General features: G+C 43.5%; 1 protein-coding gene across 1 annotated transcript; it reads left to right on the plus strand.

Annotated features, from left to right (window-relative positions):
* The first annotated feature begins 11,888 nt into the window (after positions 1-11,888).
* Positions 11,889-22,118, plus strand: LOC125519582 (uncharacterized). The gene is made up of 13 exons (XM_087537448.1): positions 11,889-12,183; positions 12,463-13,116; positions 13,531-13,817; positions 14,562-14,849; positions 14,971-15,144; positions 15,651-16,611; positions 16,690-16,778; positions 17,199-17,303; positions 17,401-18,543; positions 19,259-19,966; positions 20,065-20,260; positions 20,380-21,240; positions 21,723-22,118. The coding sequence occupies exons 2-12, from the start codon at positions 12,498-12,500 to the stop codon at positions 21,234-21,236; spliced, it is 5,427 nt and encodes a 1,808-aa protein (XP_087393574.1). The 5' UTR covers positions 11,889-12,183; positions 12,463-12,497; the 3' UTR covers positions 21,237-21,240; positions 21,723-22,118.
* Positions 22,119-22,585: the final 467 nt, after the last annotated feature.

A 22,585-nucleotide genomic window follows, 5' to 3' on the forward strand; every position in this document is an offset into this window, starting at 1 on the left:
AATGATGTGATCCCGTTAATCAAATGACAACACATGTCTATGGTTAGGAAACATAACCGTCTTTGATTAACGGGCTAGTCAAGTAGAGGCGCACTAGTGACGTTTAGTTTGTCTATGTATTCACACAAGTATTATGTTTCCGGATAATACAATTCTAGCATGAATAATAAACATTTATCATGATATAAGGAAATAAATAATAATGTTATTATTGCCTCTAGGGCATATTTCCTTCAGTCTCCCACTTGCACTAGAGTCAATAATCTAGATTACACAGTAATGATTCTAACACCCATGGAGCTTTGGTGCTGACCATGTTTTGCTCGTGGAAGAGGCTTAGTCAACGGGTCTGCTACATTCAGATCCGTATGTATCTTGTAAATCTCTATGTCTCCCACCTGGACTAGATCCCGGATGGAATTGAAGCGTCTCTTGATGTGCTTGGTTCTCTTGTGAAATCTGGATTTCTTTGCCAAGGCAATTGCACCAGTATTGTCACAAAAGATTTTCATTGGACCCGATGCACTAGGTATGACACCTAGATCGGATATGAACTCCTTCATCCAGACTCCTTCATTTGCTGCTTCCGAAGCAGCTATGTACTCCGCTTCACATGTAGATCCCGCTACAACGCTTTGTTTAGAACTGCACCAACTGACAGCTCCACCATTTAATGTAAACACGTATCCGGTTTGCGATTTAGAATCGCCCGAATCAGTGTCAAAGCTTGCATCAACGTAACCTTTTACAATGAGCTCTTTGTCACCTCCATATATGAGAAACATATCCTTAGTCCTTTTCAGGTATTTCAGGATGTTCTTGACCGCTGTCCAGTGATCCACTCCTGGATCACTTTGGTACCTCCCTGCTAGACTTATAGCAAGGCACACATCAGGTCTGGTACACAGCATTGCATACATGATAGAGCCTATGGCTGAAGCATAGGGAACATCTTTCATTTTCTCTCTATCTTCTGCAGTGGTCGGGCATTGAGTCTTACTCAACTTCATACCTTGTAACACAGGCAAGAACCCTTTCTTTGCTTGATCCATTTTGAACTTCTTCAAAACTTTGTCAAGGTATGTGCTTTGTGAAAGTCCAATTAAGCGTCTTGATCTATCTCTATAGATCTTAATGCCTAATATGTAAGCAGCTTCACCGAGGTCTTTCATTGAAAAACTCTTATTCAAGTATCCCTTTATGCTATCCAGAAATTCTATATCATTTCCAATTAGTAATATGTCATCCACATATAATATCAGAAATGCTACAGAGCTCCCACTCACTTTCTTGTAAATACAGGCTTCTCCAAAAGTCTGTATAAAACCAAATGCTTTGATCACACTATCAAAGCGTTTATTCCAACTCCGAGAGGTTTGCACCAGTCCATAAATGGATCGCTGGAGCTTGCACACTTTGTTAGCTCCTTTTGGATCGACAAAACCTTCTGGTTGCATCATATACAACTCTTCTTCCAGAAATCCATTCAGGAATGCAGTTTTGACATCCATCTGCCAAATTTCATAATCATAAAATGCGACAATTGCTAACATGATTCGGACAGACTTAAGCATCGCTACGGGTGAGAAGGTCTCATCGTAGTCAATCCCTTGAACTTGTCGAAAACCTTTTGCGACAAGTCGAGCTTTGTAGACAGTAATATTACCGTCAGCGTCAGTCTTCTTCTTGAAGATCCATTTATTCTCAATTGCTTGCCGATCATCGGGCAAGTCAACCAAAGTCCATACTTTGTTCTCATACATGGATCCCATCTCAGATTTCATGGCTTCAAGCCATTTTGCGGAATCTGGGCTCACCATCGCTTCTTCATAGTTCGTAGGTTCATCATGATCTAGTAGCATGACTTCCAGAACAGGATTACCGTACCACTCTGGCGCGGATCTCACTCTGGTTGATCTACGAGGTTCAGTAGTATCTTGTTCTGAAGTTTCATGATCATCATCATTAGCTTCCTCACTAACTGGTGTAGGTGTCACTGAAACAGTTTTCTGTGATGCACTACTTTCCAATAAGGGAGCAGGTACAGTTACCTCGTCAAGTTCTACTTTCCTCCCACTCACTTCTTTCAAGAGAACCTCCTTCTCCAGAAAGTTTCCGAATTTAGCAACAAAAGTCTTGCCTTCGGATCTGTGATAGAAGGTGTATCCAATAGTTTCCTTTGGATATCCTATGAAGACACATTTCTCTGATTTGGGTTCGAGCTTATCAGGTTGAAGCTTTTTCACATAAGCATCGCAGCCCCAAACTTTCAGAAACGACAACTTTGGTTTCTTGCCAAACCACAGTTCACAAGGCGTCGTCTCAACGGATTTTGATGGTGTCCTATTTAACGTGAATGCGGACGTCTCTAGAGCGTATCCCCAAAACGATAGCGGTAAATCAGTAAGAGACATCATAGATCGCACCATATCCAGTAAAGTACGATTACGACGTTCGGACACACCATTACGCTGTGGTGTTTCGGGTGGCGTGAGTTGCGAAACTATTCCACAATTTTTCAAATGTACACCAAACTCGTAACTCAAATATTCTCCTCCACGATCAGATTGTAGAAATTTTATTTTCTTGTTACGATGATTTTCTACTTCACTCTGAAATTCTTTGAACTTTTCAAATGTTTCAGACTTGTGTTTCATTAAGTAGATATACCCATATCTGCTTAAGTCATCTGTGAAGGTGAGAAAATATCGATATTTGCCACGAGCCTCAATATTCATCGGACCACATACATCTGTATGTATGATTTCCAATAAATCTGTTGCTCTCTCCATAGTACCGGAGAACGGTGTTTTGGTCATCTTGCCCATGAGGCACGGTTCGCAAGTACCAAGTGATTCATAATCAAGTGGTTCCAAAAGTCCATCAGTATGGAGTTTCTTCATGCGCTTTACACCGATATGACCTAAACGACAGTGCCACAAATAAGTTGCACTATCATTATCAACTCTGCATCTTTTGGCTTCAACACTATGAATATGTGTGTCACTACTATCGAGATTCAATAAAAATAGACCACTCTTTAAGGGTGCATGACCATAAAAGATATTACTCATATAAATAGAACAACCATTATTCTCAGATTTAAATGAATAATCGTCTCGCATCAAACAAGATCCAGATATAATGTTCATGCTTAACGCTGGCACCAAATAACAATTATTTAGGTCTAATACTAATCCCGAAGGTAGATGTAGAGGTAGCGTGCCGACCTCGATCACATCGACTTTGGAACCATTTCCCACGCGCATCGTCACCTCGTCCTTAGCCAATCTTCGCTTAATCCGTAGTCCCTGTTTCGAGTTGCAAATATTAGCAACAGAACCAGTATCAAATACCCAGGTGCTACTGCGAGCATTAGTAAGGTACACAACAATAACATGTATATCGCATATACCTTTGTTCACCTTGCCATCCTTCTTATCCGCCAAATACTTGGGGCAGTTCCGCTTCCAGTGACCAGTCTGCTTGCAGTAGAAGCACTCAGTTTCAGGCTTAGGTCCAGATTTGAGTTTCTTCTCCTGAGCAACAACTTGCTTGTTGTTCTTTTTGAAGTTCCCTTTCTTTTTCCCTTTGCACTTTTTCTTGAAACTAGTGGTCTTGTTGACCATCAACACTTGATGCTTCTTTTTGATTTCTACCTCCACGGCTTTCAGCATTGCGAAGAGCTCGGGAATTGTTTTATTCATCCCTTGCATATTATAGTTCATCACGAAGCTATTGTAGCTAGGTGGAAGTGATTGGAGAATTCTGTCAATGACGCAATCATCTGGAAGATTAACTCCCAATTGAATCAAGTGATTATTATATTCATACATTTTGAGTATATACTCACTGACAGAACTGTTCTCCTTCATCTTGCAGCTATAGAACTTATTGGAGACTTCATATCTCTCAATCCGGGCATTTGCTTGAAATATTAACTTCAGCTCCTGCACATCTCATATGCTCCATGACGTTCAAAACGTCGTTGAAGTCCCGATTCTAAGCCGTAAAGCATGGCACACTGAACTATCGAGTAGTCATCAGCTTTGCTCTGCCAGACGTTCATAACATCTGGTGTTGCTCCAGTAGCAGGCCTGACACCCAGCGGTGCTTCGAGGACGTAATTCTTCTGTGCAGCAATGAGGATAATCCTCAAGTTACGGACCCAGTCCGTGTAATTGCTACCATCATCTTTCAACTTTGCTTTCTCAAGGAACGCATTAAAATTCAACGGAACAACATCACGGGCCATCTATCTACAATCAAATATAAACAAGCAAGATACTATCAGGTACTAAGTTCATGATAAATTTAAGTTCAATTAATCATATTACTAAAGAACTCCCACTTAGATAGACATCCCTCTAATCCTCTAAGTGATCACGTGATCCAAATCAACTAAACCATGTCCGATCATCACGTGAGAAGGAGTAGTTTCATTGGTAAACATCACTATGTTGATCATATCTACTATATGATTCACGCTCGACCTTTCGGTCTCCGTGTTCCGAGGCCATATCTGTATATGCTTGGCTCGTCAAGTATAACCTAAGTATTCCGCGTGTGCAACTGTTTTGCACCCGTTGTATTTGAACGTAGAGCCTATCACACCCGATCATCACGTGGTGTCTCTGTTGGGCTACGTAGTAATTTCAAAAAATTTCCTACGCACACGCAAGATCATGGTGATGCATAGCAATGAGAGGGGGAGAGTGTGATCTACGTACCCTTGTAGATCGACAACAGAAGCGTTAACTTGGTTGATGTAGTCGTACGTCTTCACGGCCCGACCGATCAAGCACCGAAACTACGGCACCTCCGAGTTCTAGCACACGTTTAGCTCGATGACGATCCCCGAACTCCGATCCAGCAAAGTGTCGGGGAAGAGTTCCGTCAGCACGATGGCGTGGTGACGATCTTGATGTACTACTGTCGCAGGGCTTCGCCTAAGCACCGCTACAATATTATCAAGGACTATGGTGGAAGGGGGCACCGCACACGGCTAAGAATATGATCACGTGGATCAACTTGTGTCTCTAGGGGTGCCCCTTGCCTCCGTATATAAAGGATCCAAGGGGGGTTGCGGCCGGCCCTAGTAGAAGGCGCGCAGGAGGAGTCCTACTCCTACCGGGAGTAGGACTCCCCTCCCTTTCCTTGTCCAAGTAGGAGAGGGGGAAGGAGAGAAGGAAAAGGGGGGGCGCCGCCCCTCCCTCCTTGTCCAATTCGGACTTAGGGGGAGAGGGGGCGCGCGGCCTGCCCTGGCAGCCCCTCCTCTTCTCCACTTTAGGCCCATGAGGCCCATTAACCCCTGGGGGGTTCCGGTAACCCCCCAGTGCTCCGGTTTTATCCGAAACTTCCCCGGAACACTTCCGGTGTCCGAATATAGCCGTCCAATATATCAATCTTTATGTCTCGACCATTTCGAGACTCCCCGTCATGTCTGTGATCACATCCGGGACTCCGAACTAACTTCGGTACATCAAAACTCATAAACTCATAATATAACTGTCATCGAAACCTTAAGCGTGCGGACCCTACGGGTTCGAGAACAATTTAGACATGACCGAGACACGTCTCCGGTCAATAACCAATATCGGAACCTGGATGCTCATATTGGCTCCTACATATTCTACGAAGATCTTTTATCGGTCAAACCGCATAACAACATACGTTGTTCCCTTTGTCATCGGTATGTTACTTGCCCGAGATTCGATCGTCGGTATCCCATACCTAGTTCAATCTCGTTACCGGCAAGTCTCTTTACTCGTTCCGTAATACATCATCTCACAACTAACTCATTAGTTGCAATGCTTGCAAGGCTTATGTGATGTGTATTACCAAGAGGGCCCAGAGATACCTCTCCGACAATCGGAGTGACAAATCCTAATCTCGAAATACGCCAACCCAACATGTACCTTTGGAGACACCTGTAGAGCACCTTTATAATCACCCATTTACGTTGTGACGTTTGGTAGCACACAAAGTGTTCCTCCGGCAAACGGGAGTTGCATAATCTCATAGTCATAGGAACATGTATAAGTCATGAAGAAAGCAATAGCAACATACTAAACGATCGGGTGCTAAGCTAATGCAATGGGTCATGTCAATCAGATCATTCACCTAATGATGTGATCCCGTTAATCAAATAACAACTCTTTGTTTATGGTTAGGAAACATAACCATCTTTGATTAACGAGCTAGTCAAGTAGAGGCATACTAGTGACACTCTGTTTGTCTATGTATTCACACATGTATTATGTTTCCGGTTAATACAATTCTAGCATGAATAATAAACATTTATCATGATATAAGGAAATAAATAATAACTTTATTATTGCCTCTAGGGCATATTTCCTTCAGTCTCAGCACGAAGAACTTTCGCACTGGTGCATACTCAGGGAGAACACTTCTTGATAATTAGTGAGAGATCATCTTAAAATGCTACCGTCAATCAAAGCAAGATAAGATGCATAAAAGATAAACATCACATGCAATCAATATAAGTGATATGATATGGCCATCATCATCTTGTGCTTGTGATCTCCATCTTCGAAGCACCGTCATGATCACCATCGTCACCGGCGCAACACCTTGATCACCATCGTAGCATCGTTGTCGTCTTGCCAATCTTATGCTTCCACGACTATCGCTACCGCTTAGTGATAAAGTAAAGCATTACAGCGCAATTGCATTGCATACAATAAAGCGACAACCATATGGCTCCTGCCAGTTGTCGATAACTCGGTTACAAAACATGATCATCTCATACAATAAAATTTAGCATCATGTCTTGACCATATCACATCACAACATGCCCTGCAAAAACAAGTTAGACGTCCTCTACTTTGTTGTTGCAAGTTTTACGTGGCTGCTACGGGCTTAAGCAAGAACCAATCTTACCTACGCATCAAAACCACAACGATAGTTTGTCAAGTTGGTGCTGTTTTAACCTTCGCAAGGACCGGGCATAGCCGCACTTGGTTCAACTAAAGTTGGAGAAACTGACACCCGCCAGCCACATGTGTGCAAAGCACGTCGGGAGAACCAGTCTCGCGTAAGCGTACGCGTAATGTCGGTCCGGGCCGCTTCATCCAACAATACCGCCGAACCAAAGTATGACATGCTGGTAAGCAGTATGACTTATATCGCCCACAACTCACTTGTGTTCTACTCGTGCAGATAACATCAACATATAAAACCTAGGCTCGGATGCCACTATTAGGGAACGTAGTAATTTCAAAAATTGTCCTACGCACACGCAAGATCATGGTGATGTATAGCAACGAGAGGGGAGAGTGTTGTCTATGTACCCTCGTAGACCGACTGCGGAAGCGTTATGACAACGCGGTTGATGTAGTCGTACGTCTTCACGGCCCGACCGATCAAGCACCGAAACTACGGCACCTCCGAGTTATAGCACACGTTCAGCTTGATGACGATCCCCAGACTCCGATCCAGCAAAGTGTCGGGGAAGAGTTCCGTCAGCACGATGGCATGGTGACGAGCTTGATGTTCTACTGTCGCAGGGCTTCGCCTAAGCACCACTACAATATTATCGAGGACTATGGTGGAGGGGGGCACCGCACACGGCTAAGAGAACGATCTTGAAGAATAACTTGTGTGTCTAGAGGTGCCCCCCTGCCCCCGTATATAAAGGAGAAAGGGGGGGGGGGTGCGGCCGGCCCTAGGAGGAGGCGCGCAGGAGGAGTCCTACTCCTACCGGGAGTAGGACTCCCCCCTTTCCCTAGTTGGATTAGGACTTGGGGGGAAGGAGGAGAGGGAAGAAAGGAAAAGGGGGGCGCCGCCCCCCCCCCCTCCTTGTCCAATTCGGACTTGGGGGGGAAGGGGCGCGCGACAGCCCCTAGGCCTCCTCTCCTCTTCCTCCACTAGGCCCATTAAGGCCCATTAGGTTACCGGGGGGTTCCGGTAACCTCCCGGTACTCCGGTAAAATGCCGATTTCACCCGGAACACTTCCAGTGTCCAAACATAGGCTTCCAATATATCAATCTTCATGTCTCAACCATTTTGAGACTCCTCATCATGTCCGTGATCACATCCGGGACTCCGAACAAACTTCGGGTACATCAAAATATATAAACTCATAATGAAACTGTCATCGTAACGTTAAGCGTGCGGACCCTATGGGTTCGAGAACAATGTAGACATGACCGAGACATGTCTCCGGTCAATAACCAATAGCGGAACCTGGATGCTCATATTGGCTCCTACATATTCTACGAAGATCTTTATCGGTCAAACCGCATAACAACATACGTTGTTCCCTTTGTCATCGGTATGTTACTTGCCCGAGATTCGATCATCGGTATCTCAATACCTAGTTCAATTTCGTTACCGGCAAGTCTCTTTACTCGTTTCGTAATACATCATCTCGCAACTAACTCATTAGTTGCAATGCTTGCAAGGCTTATGTGATGTGCATAACTGAGAGGGCCCAGAGATACCTCTCCGACAATCGGAGTGACAAATCCTAATCTCGAAATACGTCAACCCAACATGTACCTTTGGAGACACCTGTAGAGCTCCTTTATAATCACCCATTTACGTTGTGACGTTTGGTAGCACACAAAGTGTTCCTCCGGCAAACGGGAGTTGCATAATCTCATAGTCATAGGAACATGTATAAGTCATGAAGAAAGCAATAGCAACATACTAAACGATCGGGTGCTAAGCTAATGGAATGGGTCATGTCAATCAGATCATTCACCTAATGATGTGATCCCGTTAATCAAATAACAACTCTTTGTTTATGGTTAGGAAACATAACCATCTTTGATTAACGAGCTAGTCAAGTAGAGGCATACTAGTGACACTCTGTTTGTCTATCTATTCACACATGTATTATGTTTCCGGTTAATACAATTCTAGCATGAATAATAAACATTTATCATGATATAAGGAAATAAATAATAACTTTATTATTGCCTCTAGGGCATATTTCCTTCACTTCCCTATTGAGAGAAGATCACCCGAGGAAAAAAACTAGCTACGCAGGGCCTTAAAGACGACGTGCGGTACGAGCATCCATGGTGTAAGTGCTTGTACCGTATGACGCCGCCACCTACTGGTCGACTACTTCAACCCCGTGTGCTCAGATTTCACACACGAAGAACGAAGAAACCAGAACAATGAACCAAAATATAAAAAACTCATGCCCTCCATCATCATCTTCATCATCATCATCAATTAATCCATTCATGATGCCTATCATCAATCCCTCCATTCATGATCCGGAGGGGGAATCCACATAAGGGCACCGCCATGCCATCACCCCGATCAAGGAGACTATGACATCAATCTTCATCATCAGCGTCGTCCACATTCTTATCACCAATCCCTACATTCATCTCATTGTAATACCATATCCTAGTTTGGATTCATATGTGTGTTAAATTAATCATTTATCTGTTATTACAATGAACACCTTTATTGTTCCTATTGTATATAGATTTATGGATGCCTGTATAATATCAACACATCACATGTATTTGGCTTGGACATGAAAAATATTCCATCTATGTGTTTTTTCACATGATTATGTTACTTGCCACATTCTTATTTATTTAAGAGATACACTTGGCTAACCTATGAACCTCGGTCCATTTTTAGCATAAGAATCACCTTCCAGCAAATTTCATACACACTTTTATTTTCAGCTATATTTTGCTCCAACAATACAAAAAAATCATTTACCATTTTGTCGTTTAATTATCTTATTATACAACTAGTAATGCTAGCAAGGTTGACACCCCTTGTTGAAATTGCTAGGGGCATGCCATAAAAAAAGGAAAAAAAATGTTGGGGCATAAGTAAATTTTTATTTGTGTTGCCCAAATTTGACGTTGCCGCGGTATAGTGTTACCTCCATGGATTGATACATTGGTTTCTCACTGACAAAAAGTTACTGCATTTTACTACAAACTCCTACATTTGGGGGCCCAACTCCTTGTTAGGCTATATACCTAGCAATCATCAGCTCCCAGGCGTCCTGCTTTGCTGCTTTGCTGCTGGCTAACCCAACACCTATTCCGCTTTATGAAGCCGTCACTTCCCCGGCCATATCTCCTTCTCACTCCCTACCTCATGGAGAAAAACGTTCTTGTACATCTCGCGAGACTAACGTTGATCACATACATGACCTCGGCAAGCAACGTGGACACATGAAGAGTACGCCCGGTATTATTGTGAACAATCGCGACATGAAGGAGGCAAAAGTGGTGATAGGTGGTTCACAACCTGCACCACCTTGTCCTTACCAAGCATCTCCCTCATCATGTGACGTGTGATGTGGTGCGGCTCCACGTGCCAACTTTGCCATGGTTCATAGGTTCCACGCGGTGCCCACGCTAGTGGTGCCCTCCCGGGATGGGAAACGAGGTGATGAAGACAGACGACATAACATCCCTGACGCGCCCCTTGAGTGTCACCCTGCGCGGGCTCAACAATGATGGCCAAGACATTATGTCACATTTGTAAGGGGACCAATGACTCTAGTTCCAAAAGGCTGCTGTCCTAGAGCTCCTTACTGCGCGTCGTGTCCTCTCCTTCCGTGTCATCTACGAGGAGGAAGTTCTTGTCGTGCTCCGTGAGGCGGGCGAGGTTGAAACAACCCCACGCCCCATGGTGATGCACTCATGGATGTCGGCACTTGTGGCAGATTATGCATGCCGTCATGGGCATCCGGTGCATGGATCAGAACACCTTTCCCTGAGAGCTCGACCGCTCTGCATGCCTTGTGACTTGCTCTAGGATCTCGCCCATGGACTAACATCAGACAACCCCTTGAGCACATGCCATTGTAGAGGAGGGCTAGGAGGAGGTCATGGGAGAAGAGCAACAACAACTCAATGACACCATCGAAGCATGGGGAGTGGAGGATCATCGACATCACGACATGGGCAGAAAGGTGGATGAGCCATGGCAAGCCATCAACTGCGATATGAACACAGAAGAGAGAGAGAAAAACATGTGTTTAGCTAATTTTGGTAAGAGGGGCATTTTGCCAGTCCGATAAATAATGTAATCCAAACTGGGTAGAAATGCCAAATCATCTAGTTTTTGATAAAGTTGTGGCAAATCATTGAAGTTAATAAAAATGAGAGTAAATCATTAAAGTATGAGAAAATGTTCGACAAATGGTCAAAATCCCCAACTTTAAAATTCACGCGTGCCATGTAGATTAGGATCGACATGGTTACAACCTTACTTTTGAGAAGAATAAATAAATAAAATCAAGATAATGGGTAAAATTTTCTTTTGGCAACTTCTCATGTATGTGAACTTAGCCACGAATGGTAAGATACCTCCCTATCTTGTTTTCTATTCCTCCCCGACCAAAGGTTGAACCCAACCCGTGGCTCTAAATCTACCACCGTTGTGCCCTAGAGCCGCCGTGATGCTTTAGATTTTTTCCTGAAATACACACAAGCATGTGTATCATATATTATAGAAAGAAGAAAGGGGGGGGGGGTGAAGAGCCCTTCTACATGGGTTTGTTACACGCCTTAATTTAGGGCCTCAGCACCGACGCCTCATCCCTCCTCCCACGCCGTCATCGTTGTCCCGTTCTACTTCCATGATGACATTTCACGTATCTATTGTTTTCGCGCCATCAGCAATTTTCATTTGCAATGGCTATTTTTTTTTTGTGAGCTGGCTATTTTTTTCTTGTCAATTATCAAATCTAAATGTTTTTTTCTTCTAAAATTATGCGCATGCGCATGGAGGTGCTTCCCTGGCCAGCCGTCTTTACCCCAGAGTTGCGCCGAAATTACACACGTTTGCCACTGTCCAAACTGAACCGAGCCCCAATCCACGACCCGGCGACAGAGAAGGCAGCCCCGATTTCTAGGGTTCTCCTCCGCCTCCGCCGTCCGGCAGCCGCCCACCGGCGCGCTCCCGCGTCGCCGCCGGCGGGCCGCCTCCAGAACCCCGTCAGCCCCCTCCACCCCCTCATCCACCTCCATTGCCTTCCGCTCCGCTCCGCCCCCTCCCCCCATATGCCTCGACCACAGTGACCGGCCGGCCGGCCGCCGCAGGAGCTCGACCGAGGCGACGGGCCGCCACAGGAGCTCCACCCCGGGACCGCCTTCGCCGTCCCTCTTCCCTCACCCGGCCTCCCTGCGCCCGCCGGCTCGACCCCGTAGCTGTTCGGCTGCGAGGTAAAAAAAAATTCAACTTTTGTGATGTACTGTACTACATGCCCCTGTTCCATGAGGAAATACTTGCTGCTCTGGGTTTGCTGTTGGTGTGCAATTGGGGCACCACAGCAGATTGAAGAGAAAACATTTGGGCTTATTGCTGGAGAATTCTGTGATGAGTTGATCCATGATTTGTGTGCTCAGCGTACTGATGCATTGATCCATGATTTCAGTATACATTTCAGGGAGCCAGTTTGCCGAATTTCTGACTTCCGTTTGCTTCTGATTGCGACATTCTAGGTGCCCTGCCTGATGCGTTGATTCTACCGAAGCGGATGGCCAACACCCGGTCAGGAGGGGCGAACAATGAGGGGGCAGGGGACGCCAGTGCAAGGAAAGGCAGCGCCGCCACCAATGCCAAAGACCCCAAGTCTGCATCGACCTCCACCTCGTCTGCCGGTGGAAGGGAGTCTAGGAGCTCGTCCGCGTGTGAAACAAGCGAGGAGCAGAAGCCAAACCTCAGGAGGTCGAACCGGGAAACAAGAGGAAAGAACCCCGTTGGGACAGCCACCGTCAGTTCTGCCTCCACACCGGTTTCGCAGAAATCTACGAGGGGCAGGAGCAACCCCAGCACACCTGATACCCCAAAATCATCACCAAAGAAGCTGAAAGGGTCGACAATGAAGGCTAGTACCCCAAGAACGTCCGACAGAATTAAGAAAAGTACCGTTTCAGCTTCGACCGCTTCAAATGATTCAAATGGAGTTCCTAGTCCAGTGGCTACTCCCGACAAAACCGTAAATGGACAAATTGATGAACACAACTCATCAAAGCATAAGCATGATGATGCTTCCGAGAGTGGTACCAGGTCGTTGAAGAAGCAGAAAAGGCTAACCGCAAAGAGCTATACGAGTCTCTTCAAGACATCTTCTGAAGAATATGAAAAAACCCCTGGTACTTAACTTGATCTCCCTGTGATTTTGAACTCATGTTTTGCTTGTCCAATCAACTGGGATGATAGTCACAGCTTAGTTTGCCTGTTTCATTACCACAGTTGGTCTGTTTGTTGCAAACACCAATCTCCATGACTTTGCTGTTTGCTGCATATGATGTAGGTTCATCTTAGATAGCTGAATATGTAAAGCTTAACATGTTCTCATGACAGATTCAGTCAGGATGAAGTATTCCTCTAAAAACAATGCAGGACGTTCCATGCAAAGCACTCATGTTGAAATAACTAACTTAACATTTTAATAGCCTTGTATAGCTTGTTATCAATGAAATTTTGGCATGTCAATTCTTTTCATCCCAATGACTTCATCCCTTCATCTATCTTTGGTGATGTATTCCCTGCTGCTACTTTTAAAGGCTATGAAGGAAATGCTTCCATGGTGGACGCGGAAGACAATGGCTCTGTTTTGAGGTATGAAGAAAGTGGCGCACATGAAGAAGATGACAAGGCACATTTAAGTCAAGTCGTCAATAATTGTTTGGAAGGCTATACTTCTGGCCAGTGTGAACCTCCCGAGGTGATATTGGAGACAGATGGGTTGAAAAGTGATGTTGAAAAATCTGCTCAGTGTGAAGCTCCTGAGGTGATATTGGAGACAGATGGGTCGAAAACTGATGTTGAAATATCTGCTCCCATTTCAGAGGTTTGCTCAACCATCTTCTATTCTTTTGAGTTCTCGTTTTTTTAATTATACTCATTATGAAATCAAGGCATTGCTTTAAGTACCAGTCCTCTCTGCCTTCATACTTTGCAGGTCTTAACCCCAGAGTAGCAAATTAGAATTAAATACCATATTCTGGTAATAGATTAATATGTTCTTTTGTTGTTCCATATCACACATCGCCTCTTGGGCTTAAATTATTACGACTCTGGACCTTACATTATCACAAAGCATTGTTGTAAGTATCATTGTTATTTTCCTTCATCCTTTATAGGTCGTAAGTCTCGAGTAGCAAAATAGAAGTAAATAACTGAACACATATTCCAGTAATACATCAAAATGTTCTTTATTTGCACCTGCATTATCTCGTATAATGTCTTGAGCTTCTTACTTTATTATAGTATTACCTCCGTCCCAAATTAGTTGTCTTAGACTTGCCTATATACGGATGTATCTAACACTAAAACATGTCTAGATACATCCGTCTCTAGACAAATCGAAGACAACTAATTTGCGATGGAGGGAGTACAATTTATGCAGGACGCAATGTTCACCTGACAGGATACTTTGTATAGTTTCCCTTTAGCAACTTGAGCATATGCTTGATTTTTTGTAACATCCTTGCTGCTTCAGTATGTTGGCTTGTTATTTGCAATGTTGCTTTTCTTTCTCTTGTCATCCTACCATCTGTATCAAAGGACTGTGTTACATTATCAATTCTTGCAGGCACATATGAATGCTGATCTGTGCTCACAAAATATTGTGGCTGAAAGCAGTCCTGCAATGGATGCTAGAGAGCCAACTCATGACTGTTCAGAGTTCGCACTTCACACTGCAATGGGCCGGAAAGCGGACTCATCAAAATTTGTGGAGTATTGGGTTCCTGCTTGCCTTTCACGAGTGCAACTAGAAATGTACTGTTATACCTTACTTTCAAACTCACCAGCACTTCGATCACATTCAAAAACTGACAGTGTTGGTGCTCTTCGCAACATTCTTGTATCCCTCCGGAAGGTTAGCTGTTGAAATTTCTGAGCATGCATGATACCTTCTTTTCACAGTAGGGAGAGACGGAATCTGCAGTGGTACTCATTGTGCATAGCTAACTGTCTTTACTGATCTTATCATGCAACAGTGCTGCGACCACCCTTATCTAGTAGATGCAATGCTCCAAACCTCACTTACCAAGGGCTACCCAGTAACTGATATCCTAGATATTGGAGTGCGTGCGAGTGGCAAGCTACTGCTTCTTGACAAAATGCTCCGAGAAATCAAGGGAAAAGGGCAGAGAGTTCTTATCCTTACCCAGGTGAGCCTTTTTTGTGGTACCATGCCTCAAATAATCTCTTGCTTCCATTATTTAATTTTGGCCGAATTTATGTAGTAATGCCTGTTATGTGTGATTCATTACTACTTCCTCTGTTCCAAAATATTTGAAGTTCTAGGTTTGTCCCTATTAGAGATGGCTCATCCTGGAAGAAGTTCATGCTCAATCCTTTAGTTTTAAGGAGGCATCTCTGACCCTCCTCAGGGTCTGGGCTTCCCTCGTTGTCATGATTCTAAAATTTATCTTTCTTTGGTACAATCCACATACGGTTCACTTCAGAAACAACATTTTGCAAGCACATGTTCTAACATCTTGGCATCGGTTAGAAAAACATGTTGTGGTACATTTTAATTGCTGACGGGTATATCCCTTATTAAGTTGTTTGGGTAGTTTGTGATTCGTCATTGTTAGAATTAAATATCATGATCTTTTGGAAAGGTTTCCCAAGCTTACCAGTGCAATATGACGTTTCTGTCTTCTATGTGCAGTCTTGTGGTGGGGCTGGCAATCCAATGGGTGACATTTTGGATGATTTTGTCCGTCAAAGATATGGTTTTGAGTCATATGAACGCGTGGAGCGTGGTCTCGCTGTACAAAAGAAACAGGGTGCAATGAGTATGTTCAATGACACGACTAAGGACCGGTTTATTTTCTTGATTGATAGTCGTGCATGTCTCCCAAGCATTAAACTATCTTCAGTTGATGTCATCATCATATATTGTAGTGATTGGAATCCCACAAATGACTTGAGAGTCCTCCAGAGGATCAGCATAGAGTCACAATCTGAATGTGTGCCCATTTTTCGTCTGTATTCATCTTGCACATTGGAGGAAAAGGCTCTTATACTTGCAAAGCATGATCATATTCTTGATAGCAATGGCCAGAATATAACGCCTATCCTGAGCCATTCTCTGCTTAGTTGGGGTGCATCATTTCAATTCAGCAGACTCGAAGAGCTAAAAAATGATGCATATTTAAGCAATGATTTTGGTGCTGAAAAACTGTTCATGGATAAAGTACTTCAGGAGTACTTAATGAAGTTGTCCACGAAAAATGATCCCAGCACTGAGATGAGCAATGCAGCCATTTCACAAGCTCGTCTGAATGGACCTTTTTATTCTAGAGATACTGTTGTAGTAGGTGAGAGGGGTGGGATATCTGCACCTGATAGTGATCTGCCAAAATTCTGGGTAAATTTGCTAGATGGGAAGTCTCCTCGTTGGCAGTATATAACTGAGCCGGTACAAAGAAGCCGTAGAAAGATACAAAACATGGAAGAAGGGAAAATTCCTGCCGATGAGGCCAGTACCAAACGTAGAAAAATTGCTGGAGCCTTGGATTCATCTGCAAATGTTTTAGCTGGCGAAGATAAGGACTCAATATTGCCTGAAATTAATACTACATCTAGTCGTCATCAAATATCAGTTGACCACACGTGGCAGGAACAAGGTATACTGCTGTAACTGTAATTATTAGCTCTGTTTTTCATGCACATAATGCACTGTTCTAACAGAGTCCATTTTGTAGGGGTGGAACATCTTCAGGACACACAAAAAGGTCTTCACATCAAATTGAAGCCAGAGCTATCAAAGCTATATGAATTGTTTGAACTACCGGTATGCTGAATGTAACGACCTCATTGTTCTGTTGATGTTTTAATTCTTGCTGTGTCACAAATACCTAGTGATAGTTTTTTGCCAATATATTCCTTTGGTCAGAACTAGTAACCCAATTTGACAGTATTGAAAGTTCTGTAAGAACGATATTAAGAACCAAATACATCCCAAAGAGAAGTAAAATGTTTGGTTGTCTGTAATTGATCAACAATCATAAACTGTGCCTAAACTGAAGAGTGCAGCATTCTGTACATCAATACATTATGTGTAGTAAATAAATACACAGACAAGTTATCAAAACGTAATTCACCCTACCATTCCAGTGAGGTTAAAATTCATGCAGACACATGATTTCATATACTCATCATTTGCTATTTTAGCTGATTGGATTCTTTGATGGAACGGTAACATGTTGTGCAGGGAAGTGTTCAATGTTTATGTGATGAACTTCTTCATTATACTTTGAAGAATCACCAAGTCAGTGTGGAGCCAAAGCACATATTGCATGCATTCAACATTGCACTGGTTAGAGAAGAGCCTTCTGTAATTTTGCACTACATGTTCAGTGTTAAATGTTGCTGTTCTTGATGAATGTTCTCCTTCTTTGCATGCTTTATTTCAGTGCTGGCGTGCTGCTTCTCTCTCAAGGCATCAGGTAGATCATAGAGAATCACTGGCCCTTGCTGAAAAACACTTGAAATATGAGTGCAGTGAAACTCTCGCTGAGTTGGTTTATAACAAGCTAAGGATCCTAAAGAAGGAGTTCTCACATAGAGTACGCAGAACAGGCGAGAATAATCAATCAATTCCAGTAAAGAACATATCACCATATCAGCAGCAGACCTCATCTAAATATGGAAATGACAAATCAATCCCTGAGCAGGCAGAATCTGTTGGTGGGAACAAATCACACCAAGAGGATTCACATGATTTAGTGATTGAGGCTATCGTACCAGGAGAGAAGGAAGTCAAGGAACTGCTATCTGTTCCAGAGATTCATGCAAAGCAGCATTTATCAAAGGATGTACTTCTTAATAGAATCAGAGAGAAAAGAATTAATTTGGTTGACATGGTTTTCTCCTTGAGAGAAAAGAATATCCATGATAAACAAGCAAACGAGGTGGCAATGTTTGACATGCACAGGCACAAGGGAGTGGTGAAACTGAGAGAATCATGCAGAATAGTTGTGGAACACCTCCGTAGGTCTCAAGCTGATCCAGAGGACAGAGGTGGTCAAAAAAAGCTAATAGTTGAATGGTTCACTGTGCTACTATATGCGTTTCTGAAGCACATGAGGTACCAGCGTGAGAAGCTTGACTCGCAGCAATCAAAGGTGTGGATTAAGGAGTTGCAGTTGAAGGAAGATTTCCTTGACAAAGCAAAATCTGGCCAACTAGATCATACTTTTGATCAACGTATTTGTTTACCAGATTCAGGCTTTGCTATCGAGGAATTCAGCCACTTTAGCTCCTGTGTTGATACAGCTACTTTGGCAAACTGTCCGCAGTCTTTGCACGGAACCTCAGCGATGGAAGTTACATTGGTTCGTGGTGCGATTCCATCTGATGTTATCAATGCAGAAGCAGCAAGAAATGGTTCTGCTGAAGTTTTTATCCACAGTGAAGGAAGGCTAGCATCAGAAGGTATTGGTTTGACAGAGAACATGATCAGCAATAGTTTTGATTGCATCGACTCTCAAGGAGGGGCATCTCTGGCTGTTCAACAGCAGTTAAATTCTAGTCCTGCGATTGATTCTATTGATCAGGTAGGGCATGCATTAATCAGGTCTTATACTTACTACGTAGTTCTTTGCAGTGGTGTCCTTCTGATTTTATAAGTTTAATATCCATGTAGGAACTGTCAGCTTAACTTTTCTTTACAGAAACTTCCAACTTAATTTGCAGTCAATTTATGTAAGATCATAACACATTGAAGCTTTGGTTCAAGTTTCATGTCATGTTTTATGGGTTGTAGATTTTTCAGACACCTTTTCCTTTGTGATATAGCGAAAAGGAAAGCAGATGTTTAGTAGGCTCATCTAGGATGTGTTGTTTTTGCTCTTTCAGCGTAGCAATGTGAGCATAGTTACTTGCTCATCATGGTCTGTACAGTACACTAGGCATAGAAGGTGCAACTGTATGTAGTATGTTTCCTTTCATACTATGTCATGTTTTACGGTTTGTAGATTACTCATTTAAGTTCTTTGTATTTTGTAATATAACGAAAGGAAAGTAAATGTTTAGTAGGCTCATCTATGAGCATCTGTGACTGTGTATCCATTTACTTGAACGTACTTCCAAATAGTGGACATCCCAGTTGATGCAGCACTTATCTTTCCATTAGAGTCAGTTCTGAGCACATGGTCTTCATGTTCCAGTTCATGGTACTTTATTACATTATGGTTACACCAGTATTCCTTTTGACTGTTTTATTGTTAGTATCCTATGACACTAATCATATGTACCTGTAACATACATCAGGAATCTTCAAGTGGTGACAATAGAAGGACCGAACAAGTTGAGCAACAGAGTGGTGTGGGTTCACAACCATTACCGGGAGAGACTGACCGACGTTTAGGAGATGCTGAAATGGAAGTTAACACCTGCAATGGAGACAATACTCAGGCAGATCCACCGGAATCACAGACTCTGGCTCCTGTGCCCAGCCAGACTTCCTTGCAAATGTCTAAGGAAGTTGGAGCTGAGGCCAATCTTGTAATGCTGTCTGCCGAACCAATTGTAGCACCAGCACCACTTCTACGAAGAGAGGCAGAACAAGTAGACCGTTCTGGTATAACACCCGCACAGACTTTGCAACCTGAAATGCAACCATCAGCATCCAGGGAACTTTCTACTCCGACGGATTTGATAATTCAGTCTTCACAACCAAGTATGGTGCCAACTGTGCTTTCACAAAGAGATGTAGAACAATCAAGCCTACTTTCTCGTGTACCATCATCTCAGTGTTTGCCATTGGTTCCACTGTCCAGTATTCCGCTTGAAAGAACAAGCCCTGATCAGTGTCAACCAAGTCATCAACCCGAGGCCGCACCGGGTTCTTCAGCACAACTCTTTCTGGGGGCTCCAATGATGTTTAATCATCCACCAGTTGGTGATGAACCACTGAAAAATGAGTTGCACAGATTACGGTTATACATTGACTCACGTAATAAAGCCCACGAACTAAAGGTTTGCTGTTTCTTCTAGCTCATGTATATCTTAGTTGTGAACTTCTTACACTAGTTCTGGGCTTCTCATCTTGTTCTTATTTTTTCACTTATGGACAGCAATCACAACTTATGACCGAGTGTAGCCAGGAAATAGAGAAGGTCAAACAAAAGTATAATTCGTTACTTGAAGAAAATGATTCCACTCATCTTCAGCAAAGGAAGGCGCTTGATAATTTATGTGAGAAAGTTATCCTCAACCAGTCACTAGCTGACGATTTTCGGGCTAAATTCATATCTTCTTCTGGAGCGCAAGGTACTGAGTATTGACTATAGGCAATCATATTTGATGTCCTTTAAATGAATATGCTGACATGATTTTCAAACATCCGTCCCAAATCTCTATCACTAATATCTAATTACTTTAATCTGCAGCTAGAGCCCACAGCCCTCCAAATCACCAGAGACCACAGGCTTCTCAGCAAGTTCCCATGAGGCCTTCAGCGGCGGCATCGACTGCATCACCAACTGCATCGTCGACAGCTGGTCGACCACCAGTGCAGATGCATCATGTCCAACCATTACAGGTCGATCAACCATCACCATCATCATCATCATCGCCATCTTCACCTCACCCCTCCGTACTAAAAAGCACTGGATCAACATCAAGTACTTTTGGTCTCGTGCCAGTTCTGCCACGGGGAAACTTTGGAGTCCAGAGTGAAGTAACACGTGCACCTGCTCCTCATCTTCAGTACAGGTTGCCTCCACAGGTGCATTCGATGGCACATGCAAATCAGCAGCAGCTTCCAATTTGGCTCGAGAGCACGTCTGCAAGGACACGGTCTACCCCTGTGACTCCAGTAAATATAAGACAATCATGCCCACAGGCAGTTCCCCCAGGGAACCCATCAGTGTCAAGCTTGCACCCAAGTTCACACCCCACTGTACCTGCACCATTGGGGCCATCAAGCTCACATCAAATTCAGCAGGTTCTACCACTGCCATCAAGTTCACAGCCAACACGCCTGCTGTCGCCCGTATCTTCGGTTCCAAATCCCATTCTGCCACTAACATCACCGCGAGGTTTGACTACGACATCTAGCGTTGCCTCAGCTGCGTTGAATGTGTTGCCAAGTAGGGGTGTTGGCCCTTCCGCATCAGGCACGCCAGAGTCAGACTCTGATTCAGTATCGCTGGATGAATGGCTAACAGGAAAGCTTGGGCTGCGCAGTGATCCCCCTGGCGTGGCCGCTCGTGTAGATGTGGTATGCCTATCTGACGATGAATAGACCGGTACGTTCACATTTCCTCGACACTGAGTGTAACAGGTTGCTTGAAAAATTAGAGATATCAAGGACAGCATGCATCATTACAAAGCTACCGATGATAATTTAAATATCATTATCTCAGGTGCAAATGACAAATGATTAGGTTGTCTCAAGTGCGGATTTATAAACAGAAAACTCACTGAAATAATATTTCAGAACTAGTAGTTCACAGTAACTAAGAGATGAAAGTGTTAAAGATTAGATTGTTAACTGGAGCCGTCATGTACACAATGAGCCAATCCATTGTTCTTCCATGATATCCAGTACAAAATTTAGGGTTGCGATATGTGCCTCTTGAACAATCAATTTTCTTTAACACTTTTCATGATATCCAGTAACCAAGAGATGAAAAATGTTGCGATATGTGCCTCTTGAATAATCATTTTTTAGAAACATTATGCTCATGTGATGGCTGATGTCTAACTGATATAATCATTTGCTGTATAGATGACTAAACCAAGCGCTCGCGGAAGAGCTCCAACAGAAGGTCGCGTGCAAGCTTTGGTCAATCTCATGAGTAACCTGTAATGCAACTGCATGCTTGTTTCTTCCATGGGATGGACACTTTCTCGTGTCGGTCAGTCTCATGAGTAGACGATCGTCAAGACTGAGCACGCGCACGATGATGCAAATTAGAGTCCCGATATATGTGCCGCGACTCATTTGTAACGGGTTTTTATCTAAAGCGTGCGCGCTTGTGGATCCACTAATGCCTGCTGCTGTGATTATTTTGCATGGCATGGTAATTGATTGCCTAGTTGGTTCAGGGTTGAGACCAACCTTGCTCCAGATTGATTGATGCATCACATGGCAACTCAAAGTGAAGAGTTTGGCACTGGCTCAGTTCCTTGGTTTTCAGTAACGGATGAGGTTGCCTTGTCCGGTACTCCCTCCGTCCCATAATGTAAGACGTTTTTTGACAGTCCTATATTATGGGACGGAGGGAGTACTTACCAGACAAGCATGTCATGAATTCGAGTGTTTGTCTTAGAACGGGAACACTGCTTGTTGTGTGAAAACAATTTGATTTTCTGATATAATATAGTGGGTTTTACTGAAAAGAAAATTCACTATCTTAGGAGAAAACACTTGTATTCAAAATGTTAAAAGACTTGAAAAGAAAAAAAAAAGACTTACTCAACTGGGTGGCCAGGCCAGTGAATGCTTTTACCTCAGCAGAGCTAACACAGCTAGCTAGCATTTAATTAGCTGGTCCAGTCAATGCCTCGTCTGGTAATGCCTCAACAGAGCTAGCCCAGCTAGCTAGCTTAGCTGGTCCAGTCAATGCTTTCCTCGGCGATTAAGCGGTC

Source organism: Triticum urartu, chromosome 7A (assembly GCF_056163025.1).
Source record: "Triticum urartu cultivar PI428250 chromosome 7A, HENAU_Tu73, whole genome shotgun sequence".
In the NCBI taxonomy this organism is placed as follows: domain Eukaryota; kingdom Viridiplantae; phylum Streptophyta; class Magnoliopsida; order Poales; family Poaceae; genus Triticum; species Triticum urartu.

Excerpts from the sequence above, each read along its gene's own strand:
- LOC125519582 (XM_087537448.1), top strand. The coding sequence starts at position 12,498 with ATGGCCAACACCCGGTCAGGAGGGGCGAACAATGAGGGGGCAGGGGAC. Across the intron at positions 13,117-13,530 it reads AGAATATGAAAAAACCCCTG|GCTATGAAGGAAATGCTTCC; the intron begins GTACTTAACTTG and ends CTACTTTTAAAG. Across the intron at positions 14,850-14,970 it reads TTCTTGTATCCCTCCGGAAG|TGCTGCGACCACCCTTATCT; the intron begins GTTAGCTGTTGA and ends ATCATGCAACAG.